This window comes from Anastrepha ludens, chromosome 2 (assembly GCF_028408465.1).
Source record: "Anastrepha ludens isolate Willacy chromosome 2, idAnaLude1.1, whole genome shotgun sequence".
In the NCBI taxonomy this organism is placed as follows: Eukaryota; Metazoa; Arthropoda; class Insecta; order Diptera; family Tephritidae; genus Anastrepha; species Anastrepha ludens.
The window spans coordinates 80,236,780-80,258,037 of NC_071498.1; the positions used below are offsets into that span (position 1 = coordinate 80,236,780).

At 37.7% G+C, this 21,258-nt stretch overlaps 1 protein-coding gene across 1 annotated transcript in view; it reads left to right on the plus strand.

Annotated features, from left to right (window-relative positions):
- LOC128871945 (homeotic protein labial-like) overlaps positions 1 to 18,439 on the plus strand; it is a 92,106-nt gene extending 73,667 nt beyond the window's left edge. Inside the window, exons 2-3 of the mRNA XM_054114137.1 lie at positions 13,615 to 13,931; positions 14,014 to 18,439. Of these exons, the coding sequence (XP_053970112.1) occupies positions 13,615 to 13,931; positions 14,014 to 14,406 (710 nt within the window). The 3' untranslated portion in view covers positions 14,407 to 18,439. The remainder of the gene's footprint in view (positions 1 to 13,614; positions 13,932 to 14,013) is intronic.
- Positions 18,440 to 21,258: the final 2,819 nt, after the last annotated feature.

Here is a 21,258-nt window from a genome sequence, read left to right on the forward strand (position 1 = left end):
GGTGCCCCTCCTGACGGATCTGCGTATCGTCGAGGGGCCCAACGTCGAAATTACTAACCTGCCTAGTAGCAACTGTTTAGTAAATTTCACAAGGCCCTCGGCGACACCCAAGTCAGTCATTGCGCTTGTTATGGCCTCCGGTAGGATGTTGTTGAAAGCGCCAGTAGCGACGGGGTCAAGTTTTCCCTTATAAAGGCGTCTATTAATCGCTCTAGCGTCTTTAATAGGAATGAGGAAAGGCTAATAGGTCTGAAGTCTTTAGGCTTTGTATGCGAGCTCCTACCAGCCTTTGGTATGAAAACTACTTTGACTTCCCTCCATCTTAGGGGGACGTAGTTTAGTCGTAATGCTGCTCTGAATATGGTTATCAGCCAATGCATAATGTTGTCCAATGTTTGTTGTAGTTGCGCAGGGATTATCCCGTCTGGTCCCGGTGTTTTATATGGATGGAAATTTCCTACAGCCCAAGTTATCTTGGCTTCTGTGACAATGTTGGGGATGTCGGTACCTAGTACCGCATCCGAAGTTGGAATATTTGCGGTTATCGCTTCCTCTAAGTTACCTGGGAAGTGGGTATTTAGTAATAGTTCTAATGATTCTTCGCTGGATTCTGTCCAGCTGGAGTCTGGCTTCTGAAGATACCCTATGGGTTGAGCAGACTTGGTTAGGATTTTCCTCAGTCGAGATGCCTCCACCGTAGTCTCGATCTCCCCACAAAAAGTTCTCCATGAAGACCTTTTTGCTTTTCTTATTTCTTTCTTATATATTTTTAATTTGTCATAGTATAGGTCCCATTCACATTCGCTTTGGGAGAGTTTGGCTCTATTGAATTGTTTCCTGCAATTCTTTTGTAGCTTTTTCAGTTCGGGTGTCCACCAGGGTGGCTTATTCTTCCCTCTATACCTGGCTGCCGGACAAGCCTTATGCAGGGCTTGGTTGCAGCAATTAGTCAGTCTATTGACCATATTGTCTAATGCCTCTATGCTAGAGGGGTTAAGGGGGGGATCCATGGGCAAACGTTCTGCTAGTTCTTGGGAATATCTTAGCCAGTTTGTTTTCCTATGGTTCCTAAATTTTAGTGCTTTAGGATGAATGACCTCTTCTTGGAGCGTGCATTCTATATATCTGTGATCAGAGAATGAATGTGCATTAAGTACCCTCCAATTCACTATTCTATCTATAATTGAGTCTGAGACTAACGTAATGTCAAGAACTTCCCGACGATTACGTACAATAAAGGTAGGCTCATTACCGCGATTGCAGAGCAATAATTTGGTACTCATAATAAAATTAAAGAGTGACTCACCTCGCTCGTTAATATCTGAACTACCCCAGGTAGTGTGATGGGCGTTTGCGTCGTCTCCCATGAGTAATATCTTGCCGCAGGCTTCACTGTCCAGTATTAGCTCTTTTAACAGCTGCGATGGGACTGGATCCCCGTGTGCCATATAGAAGGACGATAGCCGGTACTTGTTACCATCTGTCTCCCAGCTTATCGTAGTTGTGTCTTTATTGCTATATTTATAAATCATAAATGTGGTTAGTTCTGTTTTTGCCATAATACAAGACCTTGATTTACCTTCACAGTCTGCTGTATATAGCTTATATTTCGGTGTCCTCAACCCGCAGATGCGCCCTCCATTGATCCATGGCTCCTGAATGAGGACAAAATCAGGGTTGTCTGCTGCCATGCGATCAATTAGGGCTTGTGATGCTAGCTTACTGTGATGTAAATTTATTTGTAGAAGACGCATGGTTAACACTCTCTGAATCTTCCTGTGAGTCGCTCAAGAGCTCTTTTTCTGAGTATGTTGTACTCAAACCAGCTGTAAGCTTAGTTGTCGTACTTGTACTCATTTTCTTGAGTCTAGCTGTGAGCTCAGACCCTGACAAGCAGTGTCCTTCTATGTCGATGCTTTCGACATCGCTTGAGGACTCCATAGGATCTTCCTCAGCGTCATTGGCCTCAATTTCTGAGGCCAATTGGTCGATGGCATCAGCATCTGTTTTATAGGTTCTGACCTTAACCTTGCCAAAACCGTAGTTTATCATACCTTGCGTTGTGGCACGTTTCGTCACCACACCGTCTACTGTTACGGTATTGTCAAAGACCTTGACAAATTTCCAGCTCCCCGTAGGAAGGCCTGGGTTGCATGCACTTATTATCTGCATGACTTGCTGTGGGTCAGAGGGTGTAGGGACCCAAACTCGTGCCCTCGGTCGAGACGGGATGTCTTTTTTGTCTACTACCACGAACTTCGCTCCAGGGTAGACTTCCCCGATCTTCGCTATTGCAGTCTTGTATAGCTCCACCGATCTTTCGTCGTCGCAGGCTATAATTTTAATCTGGCCTTGGTACCAGCCAGCGTCAGTGCATGATGGGGGCGGACCTGGATTGCTTAGTAGCACTTCCAGCGTTACATTGGTCAGAGCGGCCTGCACCCATTTCCACTGGGCTCTGGGAATTCTTCCTTCGGGATCACCCTCATCCAGGACACCAATGATGATGCGATTGCGGGCCACTTCCGCAAACGTTTTATTAGGCGCTATGCCTCGATTTTTCGGTCTTTTCGCTGACGGTTTAACCTCTTCAGTAGACCTCTGTCTTTTGGTGGCAGCTGACGATGTGGTTGGCCTTTCGAGGGTGAAGTTAGGAAGAACCTTCTTCGCCCACTCTATCGACTCCCTTACCTCCTTCGTCAGCTCCTCCGTTGTTGGTGGAGATTCGTGCAGCCTTTTGAGTATCCTGGCGGCATTACGCCTCTCCAGGTACCCTGCTTTAGTTGGATCAGTGATCCTTACTGTCGGCCATTTTCCGGCAGGAGCACTGGCCTCGGTGCTACCTGTGGCAGTCTCTTCACCAGCTCTCCGCATAGCCACAGGACGTCGACTAATTGGTCTGGTTCCGATAACCACCGCAGGAGGTGCCGATGTACTGGGGCTAGGCTTAACCTCAGTCCCAGTGTCAGCGCTTGCCGCCGGTCCACTCTGACTAAGTTTGACTACAGTCATCGTGGTGGCAGATTGAGAGCTCGTTTTGAACGCTGCTCGCTTCTCGGAGCTTGCTGCCCCTTCTGATTTGTTTGTTTCTTTTAATTTTTTATCTTTTGAATTGTTCATTTGTTGGTCCCACGAGTGTCGGAGAAGAGATGTTCACCTGTGCATAGCTCCGAACTACACAGGCAAGGCTAGTTATTACGGAGGGCGCCAGGTATCCGTAAGCTCACGTTAGCGACTGGGCTATTTTTGAAAAGGGCCCCCAGCCAGGCTGATCCTCGGCACGGGTCGCATGACACCTTGATCCGGCCCTTTACCTCACACCATGGTAAAACTCCATTTACAAATGCTGTACTATTAAGGAGTAACGAACACTTATCCGTGGAGTCTTACCTTAGCTAGCTACCTCTCAACTGAGTGCAGGATGAGAACTGTGGTACCTATTTCCAGTCGGCACCCTCGGGGAGGGTTCAGTGGAGGGGTTTTGGTGGAGAGGAGAGTATCGCATTTCATTCAAAAGAAAAATATGTACTAAAACAAATTTTTACTATGTCTGAGAGTAGGTAATGTTTGATTGTACACAACAATAAATTATTATTTATTGGACCCGAAATATTAACAAAGGTTAGTACGGTACATTTCTATATAAATTTATATGGTCCAAGCACAGCGTTTATGTGAATATTTATGTATGTACTTCCTTGTATATAAAACAAACATAACGATGTGTAGATTAAATCAGCTCTCCTGTAAATGCTTCAAATTATAAAATTGGTAATTGTTCATTGAGAATATGGTAAATGTTTTCCGAAATCTTAAAAATTTATTGAACTCCGATCTTTTCCATTGATTTTATATCCGGGAAAATCGAACTTGTCCAAGAGGTATGCAAATTATTGCTTAAAGAGTTTATTTATCGCAGCAATCTTTCCAAGTAAGTAGGATTGGATCGAGGAGAAAATCTGTACCCATTCTGATACCTCTATCTGCACTGACGGCTTCAAGATGGAATCGGGAGCTGGAGCAGGGGTTTTCTCTAAGTCTGACAATTTTGCTATTTCCTTAAAACTGCCGAATACTGCTAGGGCTTTTCAGGCAGAAGTCTTTGCAATCTTACAGGCATGCAAAATGCTTAGGGAACGTAGGAGCGAGGAAGATATTAACATTTTTTCCGATAGTCAAGCCGCGATCAAGACTGACGACGCCATGGTGCAGATCCAAACTGGTCAACTCCTGTAAGGAGGAGAGCAAATCTCTTGGGTGTGCAAGTAACATTTCTCTGATCTGGGATATTGAAGATGAACTTGCCAGGAAGAAGTCGACTGAATTGGTCTCAGAGATCTCCTACCCAATCATCGACATCGCCTTGCCTGTTGTTAAATGGGGAATGGCACAGATCAGGTGGAGCTCCATTTCTCCATGTGCTATTTCGAAAACCCTTTTGTCTCAATACAATAGACGGAGGACTCAGAATGACCTGGGGCTCCACGCCATTCAATTTCCAAGCTCATATCTGAGTTTACCAATCATTGCACGCTCGACACACTCAGAAAAGCTAGGTTTACGATTTAACCCCCATTGCAGAAGCTGTGGGAAGCTTTTACAGAAGGAGCCTGTTGTGCTCTTTCTCTGTAAATGTCTGGATTTGGCGGCTAGGCGATTAAGGCCACGAGGTGTTCCTTTCTTTGACAGCCTGGAGCAGTGCGCCAATCTGAATCCCATCAATCTTCTCCATTACATCAACAGCTGGCTGTAGATATCTGATTGTTAGAGGTCTCGTAATGGTAATGGTAATGGCTGTAGATATCTGCTGGTAATGGGGAGTGCCGGAGTGGTACTTCAAACATTTCACCTGCCTACCTACCTTATTTGCCGAACCGCAGTATTGATTCCTATCGTCCATGTATAGGAGACACGAGTACTCCTAAACAAAATATTAGGCACAACAATTGAAAGAAAATTGGCATTCGAGGTAAGAAAGAAGAATATGCTGATTATGTGACAAAGCAATAATAAATAATCGAATGTCACAAAAAAAATGAGGTCACAAATAAGTACCATTTTAGAAGTGAGCAGCCTGTGGTTCTGATGACAAAATTGTATATTAGAATGAAAAGGAACTTTGTAAAACTTGGATCAATGTTGAACCACACGTTCAGTAGCATCGAAACGATTAAAAATGGATTTAATCAATGTTCGCATATTAATAGTTGATTTCATATTTCTTTTAAACAACAGTGCGGTTGAAATTCTCTTACCCAGAAATTTAGTGTAACCTCTCCTCCATCAGCCAGACATCTCCCTTGAGCGAACACTTTTTTATCCTTTTTTGCGTGGACTCCTCTCTTAGACGGACAAAAGTTGGCTGACGGTGAGTATCCGCCCAAGGGAGGTTTCAGTGCAGTTCGCTCGCGGTGCCTGTTGCCGAGTGCGTGCAAAGACGGCATTACGATGAATACAGGAATATCTCACATTTTATTTATTTATTCAATTAACAGTTTATTAGTACAATAAACTCAATTTTTATAGTTCAAAAAAGGTTAAAATTAAATATGCAGTAATGAAAAGAAGTCTAAATGCACCATAAAGTTGATTAAACATTTTATTGATGCAGTTTAATAGAAACCTTTTTCTAAGCACAATAAATTAAAAATCCATTTTTTAACATAAAATAAAAAAGTTATGGGGAAAACGCAAAAACAGCATTGACCAAAGTCTACGTATACAGTAAAAACTTTAGCCTAGATTTTGTTGCTATTAAGTATTTAGTTGGTCCACCGTTAGCATCGATAACCACTTGAAGCCTACGTGGCATCGAGACAACTAAATTTGAATTTAGGTACAATCACATCATTCCGGTGAGTTGATTTGTTGACAGATTTTTTTTATTTACTCATTAAAATTATAGTTATGAATAATTACGAGTATATTACATTGGCCATTAAAGATACGTATTATCCAACATAAGTCGGAATAGAAATACTTAAACAGGCGGAATAAAAATACGCAGTTCATCGCTTTGATGTATTCAGATATTTCACGTCCCAGTAATTACGATCTACAGCTGGAGATATGCTCATATTTCGTTGGACCACATAAAAACGCGTGTGATATGATTAAATACTTTTTGTGAGTAAAGTAATACCCTTGTAAATAATTTCTTAAAATATTATTACATATATACACTTCGGACGGCCGACACGAGTGAGGTTAGAATTGTAAATGAAGATTTTTTAAGTTACGCCACAGAACATTATTAGTTAAGACTTCAACTTTTTGATGGAAAACTGGCGTTATTAACTATAACATTACTCGTATTAACTAATAAATTATTTGGCGACTATTATGTGTACTAGGGTGCATCATACGAAACCAATCGGTAATATTTTTCATTAGAGATATAAAAGTTACTATATTTTAAGACTTCCACCCAAAATTTTCGTGAAAATTTCAGCAAAATTTTACGTGGGCTAAGCCGATTCAAAAGTTGCTCCAAAAATCTCATTATTTTGATTCTATTGAAATATTTGCATCATTTGTATGAAAATCTTTTAAGCTTACGCGGTACCGGTGGTCTAGAGCTCAAAAATTTAGGGTATTTTCAGAACATTTTTTTACAATAAAAAAATTAAAAACTATATTTAAATTTTTTCGCTTTTTATTTAACTTTTTTACATACATATATATATATAATTGGCGCGTACACCCTTTTTGGGTGTTTGGCCGAGCTTCTCCTCGTATTTGTGGTGTGCGCCTTGATGTTGTTCCACAAAATGGGGGGACCTACAGTTGCAAGCCGACTCATTTTTATGAGGAGCTTTTTCATGGCAGAAATACACTCGGAGGTTTGCCATTGCCTGCCGAGGGGCGACCACTATTAGAAATATGGTTTTCTTAATTTTGGTGTTTTCACCGAGATTCGAACCGACGTTCTCTCTGTGAATTCCGAATGGTAGTCGCGCACCCACCCATTCGGCTACGGCGGCCGCTTTTTTACATACAAAACAAAAAACAAAATTCTTTAATTTTATTATTTAAAAAATGGCGCTGAAGTTGACCCTCCCGAAAAATTGGACCTGGACGATGTTGTCCATTTTGGCTCTTCTATTTATCTGAAACCCAAAAACCAAAAAAATTATTAATCAGGATGACTGTAGCTATGTCCCGTACTAGAATAAAAAAGAATTGACAAAATGGCACGGTTTTGAATTTGACACTCTAAAAATCGAGTTTTTTTAATTTTTTAATCAAAAAAATACGAAATAATTGAATTAAGAATATGATTCTAGTACGGGCGATAGCCATTGATGTTGTTAACAACATATTAAAATTTCAGACGACTCGGTTAAATAGTTTTTTGTTTTTTTTATTTTTTTTTTGACAACACCAGGCCGAAAAAAGTAGGTTTGAGCTAATTGAGTTTAAAGTTTTGAGTGCCGCCTGACGAATCTGACTCTACCTGCCAAAACGGCTGTAGAATCGCAAATACTGGGAATATCCTTTCCAAAGTTTGACAGTGTATTCTTAAAAGCCTATACTTTCAAAATATAACATCAAACGATTTTTTGAAAATTCTTGACCACCGGGACCCCTTAAACGCTTCTCCCATCTGAAGTGATTTTCGGGAAACATATTTTTCAAAACTAATTTTATTTAAAAACAACCCGCAACCGCGGAAACCCTTTTGTTTTTCTTTCTTTGTGTTTGTTTAGTTGTTTTTGTTTTTGCTGAGGCGCCCTAATATGTATAAAGTACATATATTTTTATAACATAAATGAAAAACGCTTTGCGCTCGGTGCCCCTGGTAACATTTAGTAAAATATAAATTACAAATTCAGAAACATCTATAAAAGCTTTCTACAAACGCCCATGTGTTTGCTTATCAATATTTGCATTTTTGATTATATTGGCGCCATTTTCACTTAAATCTCCTTCGAATACCCCACATAAGCTTGATAAAAGTCAGCCAAATTGAATCGGGAAATACATTTTGTGAACTGTAGCATACCAACATTACATACATATACTTGTTTGTGTAAGCATGCTCATATGTATGCATTATGACTCAAATATACATATATGCGCTTAATAATTTCGCTGTTGAAGATTCTCGTTTATTCAATGAAATCATAAATTGGTTCCATACTTAGTTTCATTGTCTCATTTCTAGCTTAATTCCAATGCAAATATAAGGAAGTTAACATCAATTAAAATTAAATTATTTCAAGTGCTATGTAAATTTACAACAATTTACAATACCCATATGCATTTACTACAATTTAAAGAAATATAACCCAACAAGCACTAAAAATATTTTTCTTCGACCTTTGTGGAGTTTCTCAATTTGATTGATTTTTTTAGCCAATTTCCGGAATATTTTGTTTGGAGACTGCAGTAGTAGTTTGTTTGTAGATAACAAATTCGAATTTCAGATTTGGTGTTCTGGGTTTTTATTCACTTTTCACTGAAAAACATGGTAATTGTCGATATGTACCGACGGATATTTATCTCGATATATGCTGACTTTTCCCAGTGCGTACGGTGTTTGAGACAACTTAAGAGTAAAACTAATTAGCTTTTATTTTGAACAAATGTTAATTAAACTTCACGAATTTTTTACACAACATTAACTTATTATATATCTAAACAATCATTCAATAAAATTTTCATTAGCCCGGATCCGGAAACGAATTCATGTCTAAATCATAGCTGCTTATTCATATTGACCATAAGAGTATTAATTTCAGACTTCATGGAAGAATTGGTATTAAGAGGATGCCTTTTGGACTCCCGCGCTAGGTCTGGGGAGTTAGGCGGACATAAGTTGGTTTTCTCACATGCTTTAGAGTGTTCAAATTGATTATAAGGCCTTTTTGATCGGATAACTCACTTTTCTCGTCTTAGCTCCGACATGTCTTCTGAGCATAAGGTAGGATTTATACTCGAGATCTTCATGGACAACTCGACGGATAAGCTCCTCAGAAACATTAAGCTGCTTTGCAAAGGCCCTCATTGATTTTGAAGAGTCTTCGTCAATGATCGCTTGCATTTGTTGAATAAATCTATAAATCGGGCAGTGTCAGACCGTTCGTGTTTTTTGCGCCGCCTGATATTTTCAATACACGGCGAACCTTATGAACGAATGAAAGGACGCACTTAAGAAAATTAGAGATTTCTAAATCGGTATGATTTTCACATATAGGGATGATAACTGCATGTCTAAAATGTCTTGTCTGAAAAAGAAAAATAATGATTTCGGGAAGTTATAGCCACATAAAGTAATATATGCATGTCCTCAAATACCCTATATATATATAAGTACTTATCTTTTTGCAGCTCTTTTAATGTTTTTACCTGTTCTAATTGTCACAATAAAGCCGCGAGAGCCGGCGGACTGCCAGCTGAGCTATGCAAATATGACAGCGAGGAGTAGGTAAAAAGCATGCGTCAATTACTAAGTAAAATATGGTCGGATGAATGCATGCCTATCGATTAGAATTTAAGTGTGGACTGCTAAATGCATGTGAAGTGTGATCCAACAATCTGCCTCAAGTATCGCTGAGTTAGTCTTCGGAACACCGCATACAGGATATTGCATATGCGTATTGAGCGAAAGGCTAAAGTTGAACGATCACCAACTAATTTGGTCTTATTAGAGTGCTTCAAACGTGAAAACACTACTATCGTCCGAAGTCCTAGAAAAGACCGGTGAGAGGAAACAGCACGAAAAGGAGTTGCCTAGATATGCCGAGATATTTTAATTTGGTATCTCCAGAAAACTAATACGGCTGTACAAAATGACGTTCAGCAATATCAAGAACTCCATTAGAATTGTGATAACCTCTTGGAGCCGTTTGGGGCCAAATGGGGTTTCAGGCAAGGCGATTCCCTATCGTATGACTTCTTTAACCTGATTCTGTTAAAATTTGTTCGAGCCGCAGCACTCAGTCGCTCAAGAACCACACTTTATAAAAGCCTACAACTGCTGGTGCATGCCCATGATGTTGATATCATCGATGTTAACAACCGCTCATTAGTTTTGCCTTTTCTTAGCTGGGCAGAAAAGGGCAGCGAAAGGGTCTGGTGGTGAACGAGAACAAAACGAAGTACCTCCTGTCATCAAACAAACAGTCAGTGCATTCATATGTGTTTGTCGAAATGTCACTGTTGATAGTTATAGTATAACTTCGAAGTACTAAGGGAACTAGCAATAACAACTATAATAATGCTCTCTTTGGGCTAAGTGGCAATTTAGCAGTATAATCAGTATTTACGATGGCAACATCCGATGACACAGCCCTTGAAGTGTTCGCGAAAAGTAAAAGTTTCTACGAAAGATTTTTGGACCTTTCCACGTTAGCAACGGCGAGTATCAAACTGAAGAATAAGAAGTTGTTTAGTTTTGCTCCAGAAACCGACTATCTCAAGCTCTTACCCTGTAAATATAAAAAAATCATGTACTCTCAAATTAGAAATTAAGTTAAATTTAAATTAAATCGAACTCAAACTAGTTCTTTATTGGAAAAACAGAAACCCTTTTGCGCGTATGTGGATATATTGTTGCAAGTGCCGTTTGCTGGGTCAGTTGGTGATGAAGTCTTCAATAAAATATATCCGTGTTTACTTATTCATATTTAAGTACCGCTTGATCATTTAATGCTTGAATACTGGTTTCGAACAAAAGTTAAAACTATACTTTTTTATTTTTGATGGCTCAACAGCTGCCGGTTTACCTCTTGAAGCCAATCCGTCACTTCCGGTTTGCTTTCACTTTGGAACGCCAAACCAGTGTTTTTTTCTTTTTTTTTTTTTTTTGCGAAGCACATAGGTAATGATACACTACCGTTGAAGTAAATTATATTTCGGCGGGAATTTTGCTTGTGAAAAATGAAAGATAATTTCCTTTCCGAACTTTTATCGAACAGATAAATAATTGTGATAATATTTTTTAATAAATTAAACCTCGTGTTGAATCGTGTAGCAATCCATAGTTAAATATCAAGAATAAATAAGTATTTCCGCGATTCTGTAGTTAAATATCAATAATAAATAAGTATTTTCGCGAATCTGTAGCTTTACCAAAATGGCTGCTGTACACTCTCAAAGTTCAAGGGCAGCTATTGAAAACCATTTTTCGACTACGATTTTCCTTTTCATCGGCTCATACATGGAAATACGAGGTGCATAGTATGTTGACAGAATCCTTTTGCGATTATCAAACACTAAACAAATAAAACATTTCTATGTCAATCGTATTCACCATTTTCTAATCGATGATAGTGGAAAACTGTAGGTCCTCCTATTTGGAGTTGAACCTACCTAAACAATGCATATGCCAAACTATTATTTATAATATTTCTTACATTTACATATTTATGTAAATATATTACATGGAGATATATCAAATATATTACAAAAATAAGGAGACTCTAAATCTATTTCTGAACTATGCTTTCATGTCCTTTTTTGTTCAATAGAATACTTCAGCCAGCGAAGCAAAATTGATTAAATTTTTTAAAAACAAGCTGAATCCACTTATCCAGAAACCATAAGAAATTACACCGTTGCCTAAATATAAAATTCCTACCAAATACTTAAGGGGGGGTAACGTTAATTCATGGAAAAAAGGCACATTTTTATGATTTTTTTTTATGGCACAGTTAAAATTTATTCGTCAAATCTTTTACTACATAAAACTATAGCATTTGAAGTATATTTTGTGAAATTTTCATCCAAAAATATTTAAAAATACGGCAATGGCAGAAATTATTCGGACGCATCTCAAAAAAAAGTATTTTTGCGGTGCCCCTCATAACTCGGTGTTAAATCATCTGAAATCAAAAAACCAAAGTTATTTCGTTAAATAATCGTTTTCTCCGGGTAACGCCGAGGGTTTTTGAAATTAAAAATTTTTCGATTTTTGGGAAGACGTTAAAGTCAAAAACACGATTTTCGCGTAAAAAATCGGTGAATTAGTTACCGTAAAAACAAAAGTATCAACAAATTCGAACTCTTCGGCGTTACCTTGTAAAACATCTACAGAAAAAGTGTTCAAAATTTCAAAAGGATCGGTGCAGTAGTTTCAAAGTTATGAGGGGCACCGACTTTGAAAACGTAAGTTGTGGGAAAAACGCTTTAAAGTTTTAAATATAAAAAAAATCAGAGTAGGTAGCATCACTTACATGGCTGTATCTTTGTAAGTTTTGCTCCGATTCATCTAAAATTTTCACAGAATATTCTTGAAAGGTTCTTCATTTAAAAAATCAAATTTAAAAAAAATGCAAAAAAAAAAATTTAAAAACGTTACCCCCCCTTAAAACCAACCCAGAGAAAAGGTCTACAGAGTGGTAAATGTAGTAATTTTTTTGATCATATGTATGTTATTTTGACAGTCACAGCTCTTTCCCACTGGAAAGAAAGTCAGTATCATATCTCCGCGGAACGAAATTAATCGCTTTACGCTTGAATAACTTTGAAAAAGTTTGCAAACCGTTTTTCCAAAATGTAGCCCAAAAAGTGCGTTTATTGAAAATAAGTCCAAGTCATCTTTTCTAACGAAGCGCATTTTCGTCTCGACGACAGATGTCATTTGGAAACCTCGTAGAAGGGATTTGACGCCGTTAGGCTTTTTTGCAACGTTCCATGAGAGACTGATATTCTACGAATAATCCGTTTATGGCTCTCAAAACGAATATGGAGTAATCTATTCGTGAGATAAAGCCAGAACCTGTCACCAAAGGCTTGGAAAATTAGGTTAATATGATACGCTACTGCGAAGCCAGCTGAGGAGCCCATATGAATGAAATCGTGTTCCATAAATAATGGAAATAATTGCTCTTTCGGATAAGCTAATAAGATACCGGAAAAAAATTGAGTTTTGTTTTGGTAATTTTTTTGAATTTTCACAAAGGAACCACTGCATGGGACATCCTGTGTGTACAAGAATTTCTCATTTAAAGGAATAAAATAACAATGTTATATAATAAAAACCAAATTTATTTAAAAATAGCATAACACTTCACGGCGATAACGGCATTTTCCATCCTTCTTTACCTTTGGAAAAAGGAATGGTGCACGAACACCCACATTTCATATGTACCTGTTTTTCACTTATTCATTCCCAAGCCAAAAATACCACAATGTTTTCAAACATAATAATAAATCCTATTAAATCCTTCTATGAAAAACCAAAATATTGTTTTCATCATCAGCTTAAAGTCCACGGGGCGCATGTCAAATTATACACAGTAATGCAAAATCATCTTCGCATGATCAGGCATTCATGTATACCTTCTAAGCCAACACTTATAAAAAGTAGCAACAAACATATTGTAAATAAAATAAATACAACTTGGGCACAAAACCTGTATTCTCGTTATAGTATTTGAATGCATCAAAACTGGCATTCAAAAAAGAAAATATTGTGGTATTTAGGTACAAATATGTGTGTTCAGACGTATTGATATGTATGTATGTAATGTGTGTATGAGAAAATGCAAATTCACTGATTAACTTTGACAGCGATCATCACCGAAAATCACTCAAAAACCACAAAACTAGCATTGTAACGTCAAACTGATTATCGTTTCTTCCTTTTCTCTTTGTTTATCTTCGCAGCACCAAAACTACCTGCCACAATACACGATTATCAGCTGAATGGACATCAGCTAGACATTTGCCGCAACAGCTTACCCGCCGGCCAACAGACTCAGACGAGCCTACTCTTAGCGGGTGGCAATGGCAACGCGCCGGGACTGGTCATTGGTGCGCCCAATATGAGTAGCTGCAGCCTGAGTGCGACTAATAATTCGGGACGTACCAATTTTACCAACAAGCAGTTGACTGAACTAGAGAAGGAGTTCCATTTCAACCGCTATTTGACACGCGCACGTCGCATTGAAATCGCCAACACACTGCAGCTCAACGAGACCCAGGTAAGTGGAGGGGCGACTTAAACGTTTTAACTTAATTTGCGTTTGAGGCAGAAGTTAAAATTAGATGTTTTCTTGTTGACAGGTGAAAATTTGGTTCCAGAACCGCCGCATGAAACAGAAGAAACGGGTCAAGGAGGGTCTAATACCGGGGGACATACTGGCGCAACAAACCGTGTCGACCACTTCGTCTACAACATCAAGCAGCATCGGTTCTGCAGCTGGTCCAACGAACGCTAATTGCAACTTTAATGTTGGCAACAATTGCCATAATAGTGCCAACAACACTAATGCGCATGCCCATGGTGGCCCTAGCGCCGGAAATAAGCCCAGTGTACCTCGTATGGGCTCATCGACCGTCAACAGCAGTGATGCTGGGGCTCACAATAACGACTCCTGTCATAATGGCAACAATACGCTCAGCAGCGGAGATTGTAATCTGACAGCGCATAGCGATAATAGCCGTGAATCAAATTAATACGATCGCATTTGCGCTGGCATCACACCACTGACCAGCATCACTTATGCCAGGCGATAGCTTCATCCACTGGGCAGGTGGGAGCGCTCATACGGTATATTGCACGTATGTGTATTAACTGTGTTAGTTGAATTTGCCAAGTGTCGGACGCTTACACCCACAGCTAGGAACAAAAAGGGGGCTACAAATGCGTACCGATATTGGCTGTGATAACAGTTTAAAGTACATAATAATAATAAATTAATTCGCAAATATATAATACATACTTACATACATACGCAGCCATGACTGTGGTCTCTATATAGCAGTATATTCGTGAGTATGTATAGTAGTTTATGAGTCCAAATGTACAGTAATCAAAATTTTTGAAGGCTTTTGCAAATGCTTTCCATATATGTATACACACATAAGCACAAATGAATAGAAACACATGAAAATAAGTAAAACTGGTGGCAAATTAAGGCACTCGAGAACTTACAAAAATAGCAATATTCGATTCACAATTTGCGCTAATTGAAATTACGGATTTACGCGTACGTAAGGTGCGATCTTTTCCGACAGGCAGTGAATATTTCAAGACACTAAGAGACTGGAGTTATTTTAGCTAGAATGGTAGAAAATATACGCCATGTACCTTTTTTACGGTTTGACGTCTTCTACTCGCATTGTGACGATTGTGTTCTCGATCTTATTGAAAATATCACGTTTCATCGGCAGTTACAATATCGAGAAGGAAGACTTTGTCCTCTGCGAATGATGAATTCTGATTCTCAATACGCCATTAGCCCAAACACTTTAATATTTTAATATGCCTTATTCCGATTCCATGAATTTCAATGAACTCTGCTATGAGGCAAGTATAATTGATAACAAGATTTGGCCAACCGAAGCAAAATTGTCAGAATAACGTTGGCCGCTACGTCATAAGCCCCTACGACAGCAATATTGTGCAAGCTCATTTCATATGTATACGCACACTCGTGCAATCAGTCGTTGTTCAGACGGTAAGGAAGTTACTTGAGCAATTACTACGTTGATTTTTTTGTATATTACCAACACAATCCCAGTTTTTCCTAAACAAACTGCTGTCACATCCAGTGTTTCGTCAGCAAATCAACTGATTCCTTCACAGTCGCTGAGAGCCGGTTAACAGCCTGATGTTGGCCACATCTTCTGAATTATCTTCACCGTACAGACGGCAGCAATGTACTTAACATGAGCAGTAGCTGTGGTTATTTTTCCATATACCATATCTCCAGCACAGTCTCAGTGTTTCCTGACCTCTGTTGTAAACAAATCACTTTCATATATAATAGCTTATGGCGTCAGCAAATCAGCTGATTAGCGGTTTGATGTTGACCACACCTATGCATTCTGTACATCGTGGCTATAATATTAATATTAAATTACATACGTTGAATTGAAACATTTTGGCAAAAGTTATACTAAGTTTCTTTGTATACCTGATGAGTATAGGTTACACTATCAACTTAGATACAATAACGTCGGTTCCAGTCTAACAAAAGTCATACAACTTTTAATGCAGGTCGGAAAATAATAGGCATTCTGAACGTACAATGAAACCTATACATATAAGGTGCCACCGAAAATTGCTCTATTCCAAAAGTTCTGTTTATTTGAAAAGCACCTTGTGAATTATGAGTGCAGTAATGCGCACTCTCTATTGGATGGTGACGTGAAAATGTGCCATATTTCATAACTTTAAGATTTACACATAGAACAAAAAGATTAGCGCGTCAAAAATCTGTATTGTATGGGCATAAGTCTTGATATTATATGAGCTATTAAAAAAAATTTACTAGATATTCCATCTAAACTATAAACGAACACTTTAACCTTTTGTTTACCGGACGAGAATATATTGTGCTCCCGATTCAACATTTGATACCTTTGAACTCTGTAACACTTGCTTTTTGATTATTACTATGTTTCCTAATAGTTGGTGTTGCTAATAAAATTTTCCAGTAGGAACTGCATAGCTTTTTTTCGGTAGACAAAGAGTTAAAAATTAATATCAGAATGTAAAGCAAGAAAATGCAGAATGCTGTGATGAGTAAATCAATTTGATAATAATTTCAAAAATGTTTCTTTGCAAACCTTTCGCACTGTTTTTTAGTTGTAGTCAAATTTCAGAGTAAAAACAGTGCAAAAGTAAAATGTAGATAATTTCCAGAGAATTGTTTAAACGCCACCATGATCAAAAAAACTCCGGGAATATGTTCAGAAGACTGAAAAAAAACAAGTTTATTTCTCAAAAGCGATATTATCACCTTCAAAGTACTTCCTGCACTTATGCCAGTGTTTGATCCAGCTCTCAAAACATTTCTGGAACTATATTTTCGATATAGCCAGCAGAGCCGTCTTCGATTTTTCCATTTCTTCCTTTCGGCTGTTCGGCTACATCTGCTATTCTGGCTCGCTCAAACAGGAAAAATCGCAGGGAGCCATATCAGGGGAATTCGATAGCTGTTGGATGGTTCTCGTTTTGTTCTTGGTCGAAAATTCACGGATAATGATGGCACTATGCGATGGTGCGCTATTATGGTGCAAAATCCACAAGTTGTTTTTCCATAAATCCTTTCTTTTTTGACTGTCCGATCTTCTGGCAAAACTTCGTGGTGTAGAATACCGTTGTAATCCATAAAAACTGTGAGCATCGCTTTTTTTTTTTGAAAACGACGTGGTTTTTTCGTCTTTGTTCAATCGAGCTCCCCGCTCCCTAGCCTGATTTCTGGATTGCGTGTGGATAAACCCACGTCTCATCTCCAGTAAATATTCGTTTGATGAATGTTGGGTCGGATTAAGCATTGGAAATCAAGTCTTCAGATACTTTGGGATCAACTTTACAGCAACACGGCGCAAACTCACTGTTCAAATTCTCTGCGAACCCTCTGATGGGTAATTTGCGATTGACTGTTCTTCCATAAGCACTGTTCAAATCCTCTGCGATGATGGGTAATTTGCGATTGAATTTTCTTCCACTTTACTGATGAGATCAGTTTTCGATATCGACGGCCTGCTATTACGTTCGATGGGCTCACGATCTCTTCTGAAACGTGCGTGCCACTAGTAAACGGCTGTTTTCTGTTTTCTTTAAATTATCATTACCAAAACAATTTGCCAAAATTTCTAAGGTTTTCGCCCACTGAATCCATTTTCAACGCAAAATTCAATACAAAGTCCTTGTTGTAAATTCAAATGCATTTTTAAAACTGTAAGAAGTCGAAAACACGTGCAGAGGTAGATTTACTCAAGACGGCGTAGCTTTTACAAATATCACGCAATGGTGATAAAATTTTGGTTGGAATGTTAATCACAGATGTGTTAACCTAAAAAAACAAAGCACAAATCGGTTGGCTTAGAGCATCACCTGCGGCTGCTCCGCGAATTTTTGATCAAGGTGTCATGTAATCATAATTTAGTGTGATGAGTCATGACATACTTTACAGAAACATCCTCAATCATTTAAAAAATAATTGTTCCAAACCCTCGTTAAAAGGACAATATTTCCACAACACATGGAAGCAAAAAGATCTATACCATCTCAAAGCGAAATAATTCAGACTTATGCATATTGGGCAGTCCCCATACAAAATTGTATATAATCAAAATGAATGTTATTAAATAAGCGGCTGGTAAATTATTTATATACACACATACATTGGTATATGTGCACAAGTAGCTAATTATGGTAAAATAAAAATAATTAACACTAACATAAATTTGCAAATTTAAGATTAAAAATACGAAATACAAACTCAGGGTTTTGCAGAAATGTCGCATTATCTGCAAAAGTTAGTGAATACAATTAGCGATCCATTGAACCAATCAAAATGTATATATATAAACTCATACCTACTTAGTATAAAGAACAATAAAGTTATTCTTAATTCAACTAAATAGGAAAGTATTGGCAATTTTATTTGTAAATATAAATACTTAGTATATCGTAAAAACATGAATAAATACATTTAAATTTTTTTTTTTTCATTTGATTGAAGTGATTGTACAAAGAAACATACATATAAAATCGATGCATATATTATATGTATAAATTTGAAAAACCTTTATTTATTATATTTACTTTTTGTTGTGTATTTTATCTGCCAGAGTACGTTTGAATTGATACTTTTTAGAACAAACTAGTCCTAATGATAATATACAAATGTATGCTTGACTATAAATTATTAAAAAATAAAAGCTAATTTCAATTGTTAAAAAGTGAATTTTATTAAACAAAAATTGATGTCTATGACCAAGATGCAGCCAAAAAGGCAATAATATTCGTACTCTGGATTCTCCTCCTGGATTTTGGATGATAACGTATAGTCTATGGGAAAGAAAGTGTTTAGACACTCTCAACACTCTCTATTAGTTACCTTTACATCAGCTTTTGTTTAAGATAACTAAAAAGTTTTCGTTTTTGACTAACATTTTACTAATTAAAAAAAAATGCATATGAGTGATGGAAATCTCTTTTTTTGACCTTTACGCGCTCCATTGCTTGTCTGCTTGTGTAATAAAACTGTTTAGTTCACAAGAGTCAAATATGTTTGGCGTACGACATCAGTTGCGAAAATTATAAATCTTCCGATAGGGTGATTAATTTTGCGCCACTTTGTAGAAAATTGTCCTATCAAGTAGGTAACTTGCCTCTTAAATGCTTTGAGGAATCTCTCAAAAATTGTATGCTATGTACACTCGCGTCAAAGCAATAGCACATCAAAATTTTTACCAGCTTTAACTATTTTTCTTTTCTTTTTTTTTTAATGTGGAAGGGAAATATTAAGTCAAGTGTAACGCACTTATCACTGTCTGAGGTGTGTTTATACATCACGCACCGTAGCGTCTTTTGTATTAGTAAGCGACTGGTTTACTAGCTGAGCCGTAAGTTAAATACCATCCGCAAGGCTACTGCCAAGACCTCAATGTAGAGAAATTAAAACTCAAGAGGTCGTACCAAATCAAATGAGTCACCTCGACGACAAATGTTGCACTCATCACCAACTATAGTTTAAAGTGTTCCATGAACACATTGCAAACCGTTACGTACGTATATTCCGTCACGCATAATGGACCAATTTTTTCGGGATAATGAAAAGCAAGTGAGGAATTGCTGATCACTTTAATCCGATTCCGTTTAAGTACAGACTTCCAAATTATTTACTAAGCAGCGTTGATATATTGGCGGTGTCATCGTCATTTTGACCCCTTTCCTTCCAATATCCTTTTGAACGGTTACAACCAATTTGGAAAAATAGACAAATTTCGCAGAAAACTAAAATAAGAAAAATCCACACTATTATGTATGTGCCAGTAAAATGTGGCTGGTATCGAGGAGCATTACACAGAAACTACAAAGCTTCACAAATAAATGCCTTCGGATAAAATGTAAAGTTTTTTGGCCGAACACTATCCGAAATACGGACTTGTGGCAGATCACCGAGCAAGATCCAATCCAAAAGGTGATAAGTGGTCGTAAATGATGGATCGGGTACACTCGCAGAAAGGACAGCGAAAACATTAGCAGAACAGCATTGGAATGGAACCCACAAAGACACAGACGACCCGGTCGTTCACAAAATACTTAGAAGCGTTCTAACCTTCGTGAATTGAAAACTGAAAAGTAAGAGTTAAATGATTTGTTGAAGTCCTATGTTCCAAGTGGAATAATAAAGGAATAAAAAAAATTTGACTTGCAAAAAATACGTTGCAGAGCTGACACAAAAAAAAAACACGTTAACGAAAAGCTGAAATTACGCTGACATAAATATCACACGGGTTGGGTGATTTATAAATATATTCTATTAGGGTAGTAAGTGGTTTTCAGAGCGCCAAAAGCGTTTTTTTATTATCTGCTAAAATTTTTAGGATTCTAACCATTTTGCAGTAAAATTCTGGAATAATGCAGTTTTATATTACTCGTATAGAAGAGAGTAAATTCGATATTTTCAAATCTGATGGCAGAAGAATACGCATTTGGAGAAAACCAATTCAAACCAAAACAAATTCGGAATTCGATGCAGGCAATACTGTGAGAAAGTTAAACATAGTGGTGGAGGAGTCATGGTATGAAGTGCTATGGCGGCGGCAACTGTCTAGCTATTTGTAGAGGGGGAATGGATAAGAAAGTTTATCTTAATTTCCTAAAAGGTAACCTCTAAAACAGTGTTAAAAGGCTTTCTCCTGGCTATCATTTTTATTGTCAACAAAACAATGATTCCAAGCGTACTGCCGATGGTATTCATGCATCATGTATCACACAGTCTACTGACACCTCCACAGTCTCCTGCCATAAATTCAATAAGCCACTTGTGGGAGAACTTGGAAGATGGCATGTCCTGTAAGTCTCAATTAATGGATGCACTGCAGGAAGAATGGCAATCGGAAACTACTAAAAAAACTAGGAATAATTAAAAGTGGTAAGTGTTTTAGCGGAAAAAAACAGAATTTTTGGGAATTTTTTTCTTAAATATGGATTGAGCAAATTTATTAAAACCTTTTGTGCATTATTAAGCATACTTTTAACTATATTCTGTAATTTTTTCATGCGAAAATACTTAAAAATAAGCCGGTGACAGACCATGTCTAGAAACGTCTTGAAAAAAAAAAACATTTTGCAGTGATCACTGTATCTCGGTCGGAAATTATCTGAAACCAAAACCAATTCAAATTTAGTCAAAGTATCATTAAATCTTCCCCCCAACGTTGTCGGCTTATTTTTTTCTTTATTTAAAATTTTTTGGCGGCGGTCTAAAGTGAAAACTTCTATTTTCAACGAAAATGTCCGCCATTTTGTGGGCGGAAAACCCCCTTCATGTCAAAAAAAAA